Here is a 10579-nt window from a genome sequence, read left to right as displayed (position 1 = left end):
GAAAAATATCAACCTTAACGACAATCGAGTTCGTCAAGCATGATCGGTGGAAGTATTCTTACCGAGTCATAATTTAAGAGGACTTCATTTATAGCCAAAAAAGATAAGAAAAACTGGTAGCTTGAAATGACCATCGAGTTAAGGGTCACTGCAATAAGTTGGACCTGCATGGCTCGGTGGAAGTATTCTTACCAAGTCAGTGTTTGAGAAGACTTAATTAATTATAGCCACCGAAAAAGTCTTTGTTAGAAGTAATTATGGACCTTGAACATTGTTCTTTATGAAATCTCTCAAACATGCCAAGCGGTAAATCTTCTCCAACTGTGCAGGGGCGGTGGATGCATGTGGAAATAAGTCCCACGATAATTCTGGTCACCTTGTATATATTGAAAGGAAACATCATCTTTCTCATTTATAATTCAAAAGTTTTCCTTTCACAAGTTCCACTTCCACTTAACTTCATGGGAAACACTCGGTTCATTTTGGCTCTTATATTGGTGGTGCTGCTGCCTAATTTCGAGGTTTCATTCTCTATGAAATCAACAACCAACATCAAAACAGATCAGCTGGCTCTTCTTGCAATAAAAGCCCACGTCAACAGTGATCTGCTGGCTACCAACTGGTCAACTGCTACCTCTATTTGCAATTGGGTTGGTGTTACTTGCGGATCTCGACACCACAGAGTCATTGCTTTGGATCTATTTGGCATGAATCTCTCTGGCACCATACCGCCAGACATGGGAAATCTGTCTTTCGTTGCTTTCCTTGACATGGGAAACAACAGTTTTCATGGTTCGTTGCCTATCGAGTTGGCTAATTTGCGTCGGTTGAAATATTTAATTTTGTCTAACAATAATTTCAACGGGAGAATCCCATCCTGGTTTGGTTCCTTTTCTAAACTTCAAAACTTGAGTTTGAATGGTAATAACTTTGTGGGAGTTATTCCATCTTCTTTGTGCTTTTTGTCAAAACTAGAGATCTTGAGGTTGGATGATAACAATCTGCAAGGACATATGCCCATGGGAATCGGAAATCTCTCTAACTTGAGATTTTTATATTTACAGGGTAATCAACTTTCAGGCTCCATACCTTCCTCAGTCTTCAACATATCTTCATTGCTAGAGATTGTTCTCAGGAACAACCAACTTACTGGTTCCATACCTTCCATCTCACTCAACATGTCCTCCCTCCAAGTAATTGATTTTACATTTAATAACCTCACTGGTCATATCTCATCAAATACGTTTGATGGTTTACCTAAATTAAAAGGGCTCCACTTGAGTTTTAACCAACTTTCTGGTCCTATTTCAATGAGTATATTCAAGTGCCACGAGTTAGAATATTTATCCTTATCTCATAATCATTTGGAGGGAACTATACCGAAAGAAATAGGAAATTTGACTATGCTTAAGGGTCTGTATCTTGGACACAACAACCTCAAAGGTAAGGGAACTATAAATATTGGGATGCATTTTTAGCATATTTCTAATCCGTTCTTTCTCACGATAGCAAAGCTTTTTTCTTTTTTCTCTTTTTGGGCCTACAAGATTTTAGTTTTTTTTTTTGAGTTCTTTTTGCAATCTAATCATTCTTTTAATTCCTTATTACTTTTTCTATTAAATTCACTGCGATCATTTGAAGTTTATATATATTATTATCCTTATTCTTTTAGATGTAAAGTATAAGTTTTGATGTTCGTCAAGACTGGTTTTCCACTACCAATTTTGCTAGATTAAGAAACCACACATTAATGAACATCATACATTATTTTACAGTGAAACCAAAAAATGTATATTTCTTTATTGCAAGATACTAATTGCTCTATTTATATCGCATCAACTAATAATTGTGACAAATAGTTTATAGTTTACCTCTTTTTGGACTTATGATATATCTGGATTTTCCACATCAAGCTTTTCTATATTTTTCTGGTTTTTGGTAATAGTGTCACACTCTTTATTTAATCTCATTGTTTTTTATTTAAATTAATTTTTACCATTGATCTTCATCTTTTTTAATTCCTTTTCTTTCATAATCAAGAATTTTATTTCTATTACATTCATTAATCATTCAACCAAAAATTCAATTATATTTGAATTTTTTCAACTTTTTCTATCATACTTTCGTTATATTAAATATAAGTTGAAATAAAAAATAATAAATTAGCCACAACGTGCATGATTATATTGCTTTGTATTATCTAAATTCTAAACTTTCTTGGTAATTTTGATTGTTCCATTTGACAAACAAGTAGGCTTTATAAGCTGTTGCGAAATTTGAAAATAATTAAGAGATCAATTTCATTATGCAGGTGAAATTCCACAACAGATTGGTAATCTAACACTTTTGAAAGTGCTTACTTCTTCCTATAATAAATTGACAGGTAATAAGTTACATTTTTTCTTATATATGTTTAGTTTCTTTGTATAGCTGTAGATATTGTAAATACGTAAATAATATTATTTACAAATCCTAATTGTTTAGCTCTTTGTTATATATATCTATATTATAAATTATAAAAATAGGACTGTGTGTAAAACTTTTATGATTAATTTTGTTATTTACTTATGGATCATTGGAACAAATCCAAATGACTCTTTTTGATTTTGTGGCAGGTAAAATTCCACTTGAGATAGGCAACCTACCAACATTGGAAATTTTGAATTTGGGATCTAACAGCATCTCCGGACATATCCCTCCTCATATCTTTAATAGCTCAACTGTGACGGTCATTGCACTCGATTTCAATTATCTCTCAAATGGTCTTCCAGGGAGCACAGGACTATGGCTTCCAAAACTTGAATGGCTTCTACTTGGTATAAATGAGTTCAATGGAACAATACCTTCGTCCGTCTCCAATGCCTCTAAGCTAAAAATGTTTGACTTGTCACATAATTCATTTTCTGGATATATTCCCAATAACCTCGGAAATCTAAGAGATCTACAAGTGCTCAACTTACAGGATAATTATCTAGCTCACTCACCTTCATCCCCAGAATTGAGCTTTCTCTCTTCTTTAGCACATTGCAAAGATTTGAGAATGTTGAATTTTTATGATAATCCATTCATTGATGGTGAACTTCCTATCTCGATAGGAAATCTATCTATTTCTCTAGAAGAATTAGATGCTTCGCATTGCAACATTCGAGGCAACATTCCAAGAGAGATTGGCAACCTAATCAATTTGATCAGCTTGTATATAGCTAACAATTCACTGATTGGAACTATTCCCACCACAATCGAAAGATTAGAAAAGTTGCAAGGTCTTTCTCTTCAAGGCAATACGTTAGAAGGATCCATTCCGTTTGAGTTATGTCATCTGCAGAGTTTAGGTTACTTGTATCTCACAGGTAACAAATTGTCTGGACCAATACCAGAATGCTTAGGTGATCTCGTTTCTCTTAGGCATCTATATTTGGGCTCTAATGAGTTTACAAACTCAATACCCTCAACCTTCACAAGGCTTATAGATATCTTGCAACTAAATTTGTCTTCCAATTTTCTTAGCGGGGCTCTCCCAGTTGATATTGGAAAGTGGAAGGTTGTTATTAGTATTGATTTTTCCAAAAATCAATTATTAAGTGAAATTCCGAGTAGTATTGGTGATCTTGAAGACCTAACTTATCTCTCATTATCCGGGAACAGATTGTATGGGTCTATACCTGAGTTATTTGGTGGGCTGATAGGATTGGAATTCTTGGATCTATCAAGGAATAATTTCTATGGAATTATTCCAAAGTCCTTGCAAAAACTCTTGCATCTCAAGTATTTGAATGTCTCATACAATAGACTGCACGGAGAAATTCCTAACAGAGGACCCTTTGCCAACTACTCAATTCAATCATTTATAGGGAATGAAGCGTTGTGTGGTGCACCTCGATTGCAACTCCCACCATGCACAAGTAATTATGCTAAACATTCAAGGAAAGCTACTAAGCTTATAGAATTTATTCTATTGCCAGTTGGCTCAACACTATTAATTCTAGCCTTAATTGCCTTTTACTTCCAAAGCCGAAGAAAGCATTCAAAGCAGAAAATTGGTCGAGAAAATTCGATTGGTTTAGCAAATTGGAGAAGAATTTCATACCAAGAGCTTCATCAAGCCACAAATGGTTTTTGTGAAAGCAAATTACTTGGTGTGGGGAGTTTTGGCTTTGTATACCAAGGTACTTTTTCAGATGGACTGAACATTGCTATAAAAGTCTTTAATTTGGAGGTAGAAGGATCATTCAAGAGCTTTGACGTTGAGTGTGAGGTCTTGCGCAACATTCGCCACCGAAATTTAGTCAAAATCATCAGTAGTTGCTGCAATGTTGATTTTAAAGCCTTGGTGCTTGAGTTCATGCCTAACGGAAGCCTCGAGAAGTGGTTGTATTCTCATAACTATTTTCTTGATATGCTGCATAGGTTGAACATTATGATTGATGTGGCATCTGCATTAGAATACCTCCATCATGGTCAGATAATTCCTGTGGCCCATTGTGATTTAAAACCCAGCAATGTTCTATTAGATGAAGATATGGTTGCACATTTGGGCGATTTTGGCATTGCAAAGCTATTAGGTGAAGAGGATTCAACGGTACAAACCATAACACTAGCAACAATTGGGTATATGGCACCAGGTAATGCTTAAACTTTAGACTTTTTTTAATCCATTATGATAATTTATGTAAAATCATTGCATACTTTGATGATTGCTTTATGACTTGCATGTAGAATATGGAACACAAGGAATTGTTTCTATAAAAGGTGACGTGTATAGTTTTGGTATTCTTGTAATTGAAACCTTAACAAGAAAAAAGCCTACAGATGAAATGTTTATTGGAGAAATGAGCTTAAAACATTGGGTGAATGAGTCCATACCATCTGCATTAACTCAAGTTGTCGATGCCAATTTGCTAATCGGTAAAAGGGAGCGAGAACATTTTGCAATAAAGGATTGTGCATCGTCTGTTTTGCAATTGGCATTAGAATGCTTAGAAGAGTTGCCAGAAGAGAGGATTGACATGAAAAACGTTGTTGCAAAGCTGAAGAAGATCAAGATCAAGTTTTTGAAAGATTCAAACAGACAAGCTTGATGAAAATACCATCATGTTGCTGACGTTTCCATTTGACTCCTTTGAATTCCAAATCAAGAAAATAAGTGAGCGCAAGTTCAATGGTGTCAATGTCAAGGTGCCTTTATTTTACCCAGTAAATGGTTGTTTCCTGTTTCTTTATTTTGGAGGCAAGTGTTATGGTTGTTTTTGGATGTTGTCTTTAATTGTTGAATTTTTAAAATTGTTTTTAATTTTATGTTATGGTATGATAACCAAGCCCAAATAAATTTTATTCCTCGATTATATAGATCTATTTTTTGCATGAATAACTTTTAGCTTAATTATTAATTTATTTTATTTTATAATATATATTAAAAGTTATTTGATGTAATTATAATTTTTACATGTAAATGCAATGTAACGACCCCTCCTCAATCGCTATCGGTGTCCGAGACCTCCGGGAGATCCCGCCAAGTCCCAAACAAGCCTGAAAGAAATTTCTCCATAACTTATTGTACACCTTTACTAATCCATATTAATATTTGAACCATATATATTTTTATAACTTAAAATTTCACAAGAAGCATAGCCATTAAATTTTGACTTTAAGTCATGATATCACAATTAAATACATTGAGTTCAAGAATATAAAATTTATGTTTTTATCAAAACTAATATTTGTTTACATAGTAAAACCAAAGTACTACAACTCAATCTCTAACAGCGGAGCGACTCGGGATAAAAAGCTATGAGATGCCTTTACCTATTTGCGATGAGCCGAACGCGCTGATGATTATTCGTTAGGTCGATCCTTGTCTGCAAAAGAGGAAAAAAAGGGGTGTGAGTCTCACAGACTCAGTGATCATCTGCTTCGTGAGTAGGGCGTAGATGGGAAACAAGCAAATAGCAGATCAGTTGAATATAAAAATGCAGGATTACAAAAATAATTTATTTCAAACGGGAATTTGTGCCTTATACGAAAAACCGAGGATTTCTTACGCATTGTAAACACTTCAATTGGTAAATCAACCGAGATAGATAAAAACTTTTGCTACAAAACATATCAATAACCTTATTCAAGTCAATCATTTGAAATATTGAATTAAAACAATTTTACATGAAGAAAATTTCGTTGTCAAGATCAATTGACATTTTACTCAAATCAAATCAGTACATTCGACAAGCTCCCATGAAATCGAATGTCAATCAAACTCATACGTAAATCACAACTCACCTCGCACTTGAGGAGTTAAAATTTATTTCACTGTAAAAATAAGGGGAGCTGCAGAAAAATCGTTAAATTTCGTTTTCACCATGCAAAGAAATATGAGTTTGAAAACCCAGAGATGCCATTCTCGAGTAGGGAATGAAAATAAACCCGTGGTCCCGCTACCACGTAATAACATCCGAGAGCATCGCTTCCATCGGATTCCCATGTGCCATGGCAGTTTCACGATGTTGGCCGACATCGGAGAATCAAGCGGTCGCAACCGCGTAATCATCTAGTGGCATAGCCACACATACGTATATCAGAGGTCGTGGTCCTCGCCACGCCTTATCGCCTGTCGACGACCCAAAGGTTCTCTAGCTAGAGCTCACTCATGCACAAAGGTCACACTTAACCGAAGTGACAGCCGACCTACTCTTGAATCTCTCAATTTAAAAAAAAATCATTTTAGAATAACTTCATGTCCTTGAAATCTCGTCTCAAAATTATTTCCAAAGTATTCAACATAGGATATGATAAAATCTATCATTTTCTCAAAATATATTAATGCATGAATTTCAAAATAATAATTTGTATGGTGAATAAGCAATATAACCATGAATACAAACTGCACAAATATAAGACACAGATTTTGATGTAAAACAGTATAAAGGACTTGTTTCCCATTTTTCTAAACACTTTACATATAATTTATACATAAATATATTCAAAACAATTTCTAAACGTAATTTGTAACCACAATTTCCTAAGATTGCTACCAGCACATGCTATCCACAATTTTCGCGTTTAAAATAAGTCATACATATAAGTATATATTTACGAAAATTTTAAAATTGACACCCCCTACTCACCTAACAATAGCGGGATGTTACGTCGCTATTAATTCAAAGACGTATCGAGCTACTTCTTCTTACCAGTAGTTCGTTATTTCCTTCAGCCTTTCACCACAGTGCACCACCTATTTATTTCTCCTAAATATTGAAACCCACTTAATTAATATATCTTATTTTATTCTAACATCATTATTATATATATTTTTATTACTTTCTTACCTTTCTTTCCCGTTTCTTCCTCTTTCTTCTACTCGTTTTTCTCTTTCTTTCTTCTCCCTCTTTTCATGCACCAACCGGCTGCACTTTCTTCCTCTCTTTCTCTCACCGCCGATAGCACCCTAATACTCAGCTTTCTCTCTTTTCTTTCCTCAAAATTCAGCAGCAACTTAGCTTTCTTTTCCCTTAAAATTTGTAGCAAAACTCTCCTCTTTTGACTCCTCTAAGTGGCAGCACAAAATCTCTCTTTCCCAACTCTCTCTTTCTCTCTTTTTCCTTCCTCTTTTCTTTCTCTGCTTCTCTCGTCTTTTAGCCGACCTTCTCTCCCTTTTTATTTCTCTCTATATGCTGCTGATTAGGAAGGAAAAAAAAGAAATGACTTTCACGTGGAAGGGAGAAAAGAACGAACATGACAACTTTTTGTCTTTATCTCCCTCTCATTCATTCAATCTTTCTTTTCTCTTTTTACTCCTTGCCGGCCCCTACCATCTTTCATCATAAAAAGAGATAGTTTTTATTATTTTATTATTACTTTGACTTCTTAATAAGTCACATGGCAGCTGACATCCATTCTTATCTTCTCTCTTTTCATCGTTGTTTCTTCTTTTAATTATTCTATTCTTTCTTTCCTCTTTGAAATGGCCGGCCCCCACTCTTTTATATCTTCCACAACTTGATCAATCAGTTCACACTAATAAATTTGCTTGCCTTTCCTTTTTACTTAGTTGACCGGCCTTTTCAACATTTGTCTTCATCGTCACTTTAATTTCACTCCCAACCCCTTTTTTTTCCTCAGATGGCCGGCCCCTACTAACCCAATTCATTACTTAAAAATATATTCTTACTATTGTTATATTTTTTTTATCTCATAATTTAATTATTTTATTTCCTCAAAATAATAAAGTTTACATATAAACTCTCCCCCACTTAAATTAGACATGTACCCATCTTTCAGACTAATTCTCGTAATTGATAATATTTTATTTTAAAATATTTTATTCGTCTGTGATCACTCTTCGACTCCTAAATTTACATCAATTATCCCTTCATCTTATTGATAGGTCTTATTGACGATTAAACGAGAATACGGAATGTTACATGCAATCTCATGAAAAACCACTTATAAAGATATAAGATTTAGTTTATATTGCTTATATTTCTTATAAGAAATATACAAACTTTCTATACAGAACCAAAAACACCCCGAATCTAGGGGACAGAACCTGACATGAAACATTTGGTATATAAAAAACCTTTAAAGACAATCAACTTAGTTGAGAAATCGAAATGATAAGCGTTGATGCAGATAAGGAAAGCACCATATAACCCTCGTGTGCTGTTCTTACTCATTTCTCGGGAAATGAACTCCGATCGCCTTGCTTGCCTTCCTCACCTGTCCACCCGACTTCTGCCCTCAATAGCTTGTCGCACGAGATGGAACAAAACTAGCAAAAATAGGCCATCAAACAAACAGACTGCATTAAGCTCTTGACGGCCTTTAAGAAGGAGAACATCAAACAAACAGGCCATCAAACAGGCCTTGCAGACCCTCAATCCCTTTCATAATCAGCAACAATACCCTTCTCCACCCCCTCATTCGACCTTCAAGGAAAAACCCACCCCACCACCCTCCTTGACAACCCATCCCCCTTCCTCCGGAATGAAGGGGCATCCACACAAACACCAATGAACTAAACCCAAAAAGACCCCCATGACACCACCTCCGAACCCAACCACAACCCTTGTCCTCACCAACTCCTCTTCCAAAAATATAGGATCCTAAACTACAAGTGAAGAACATCAGAACCAGAGAACCACAGCAAAACAGAACACAGCCCCAAAGGAGCACCAAAAGAGGAACCTGCAACTCACCTTAGAGGAAAGGTGGCACAAGCCAAAAAGAAACAATGTGACAATGCCTCACAAAAATAAATCCAATCATTCATTGGCATTTCTTTTTTTTTTTTTTTACTTTCTCTTATTTTTCCCTTTTTTTTCAATTTTTTCTCTTCTCTCTTTTTATTTTTCTACCTTTCTCTTTTTTTCCCTTCTTTTTCTTTCTTTTTATTTTTTTATATAAAAACAGTCACAACACTTTAACATGAAGAGGGAGCACTTCCAAGCCTAACTATCCTTTAATGGGATGTTAAAAACAGCAATGGTAAAATTTTTAACACTAGTTGTTAACGTCACTTTAAAAATAAAAAGAAAAAAAATCTCATGCTAGGTTTTTTTCCTGTTTGCTGCCAACTTCGCTTTTACCTTGTTTTGGCTGTCTACTCCTCTTTTACTTCACTTTCACCTTTGCTTTGCTATTCATTTTCTATTCGATAGTAATCTTTCTTCTATTGTAGGTTTTTCTTTTTTAATTATCAAGGTTTTCGACATTTTTTCTTTGGGGGTTTGTTCTATTAATTTTTAAGTCTTATTTTGGGATTTTTCATAAAGAAGTTTAATCTTCGATTTTTTATAGTGTCGTGAAGCCAAGAGTGACGCTGTTTTGGAGGACGATTATGACCTACATGGAAGACAGTTTCCAGTAACAAAGGTAACCAATTGACTATGAATTTTCATGGCTTAACTTACAAGACAAAGTTTAGATATGGAAATTTTATGTTGATTTTTGATGTGTTGATTGCTATTTATTTGGAAGGACAAACCAATTGATTATGTGTCGCCTTTTAGTCTGTTTTTCTTCTCTGTTTGAGAAATTTAAGAATGAATAAAAATTGAATATTGGATTTGAAACAGAACCCAATCAAACTACCTAGTGGCTATTACTAGAATTACCTTAAAATGATTGTTCCAAATTTTATTTATTGTTCTTTATGCTTGAACATCCGGCTGAAGAAGAAAAATTGGGATAAACACTACTAGTTTCTGTTTTAACTCTGGAACTTTGAACATCTTGGCTTTTTGTTTAAGTCGTTATTCTAGAAAAAGTTCAGGCTTTAAAAAATGGGGTTCTGAATTTAACATTCCCTAAGCAAAACCTCTTGTTTGTTTAGTTGTTTCTTAGCATATTACTGAAAAAATATTCCATGATATTCCTACTGCTGAAAATTCAATTCTTGGTCCTCTTGGGTAGTCTTTAAACTGTTATGTTAATGAATGTTGAAAAGCTTACCAGAGAAAATGTTGCCAAATCTCCAAGCATTAATTCTAAACTTTCCTACCAAAGTTACTATGATATTATCTTATTAGGTAGTTAACTGTCTTATTTTTATGGTTGCAGAAATATAGGTTTTACCTGAAAAGAATCA

At 34.5% G+C, this 10579-nt stretch overlaps 1 protein-coding gene and 1 long non-coding RNA gene across 2 annotated transcripts; one reads left to right on the top strand and one right to left on the bottom strand.

Annotated features, from left to right (window-relative positions):
• The first annotated feature begins 232 nt into the window (after positions 1 to 232).
• Positions 233 to 5348, top strand: LOC148761592 (uncharacterized). Its single transcript, XM_088807818.1, has 4 exons — positions 233 to 1443; positions 2312 to 2383; positions 2616 to 4622; positions 4717 to 5348. Exons 1-4 carry the CDS (start codon positions 297 to 299, stop codon positions 5076 to 5078), a joined length of 3588 nt encoding a protein of 1195 aa, XP_088663944.1. The 5' UTR covers positions 233 to 296; the 3' UTR covers positions 5079 to 5348.
• A 247-nt stretch (positions 5349 to 5595) lies between these two features.
• On the bottom strand, positions 5596 to 7240 carry LOC148761591 (uncharacterized). Its single transcript, XR_016027323.1, has 2 exons — positions 7119 to 7240; positions 5596 to 5855 (listed from the first exon to the last, which is right to left on the bottom strand). It is a non-coding gene; the product is annotated as an uncharacterized LOC148761591 (long non-coding RNA).
• Positions 7241 to 10579: the final 3339 nt, after the last annotated feature.

This window comes from Theobroma cacao, chromosome 7 (genome assembly GCF_053813885.1).
Source record: "Theobroma cacao isolate CCN51 chromosome 7, ASM5381388v1, whole genome shotgun sequence".
NCBI classification, from domain to species: Eukaryota; Viridiplantae; Streptophyta; class Magnoliopsida; order Malvales; family Malvaceae; genus Theobroma; species Theobroma cacao.
The sequence above is the reverse complement of the archived record's forward strand: the minus strand, read 5'-3'. Positions and strand labels throughout refer to the sequence as shown.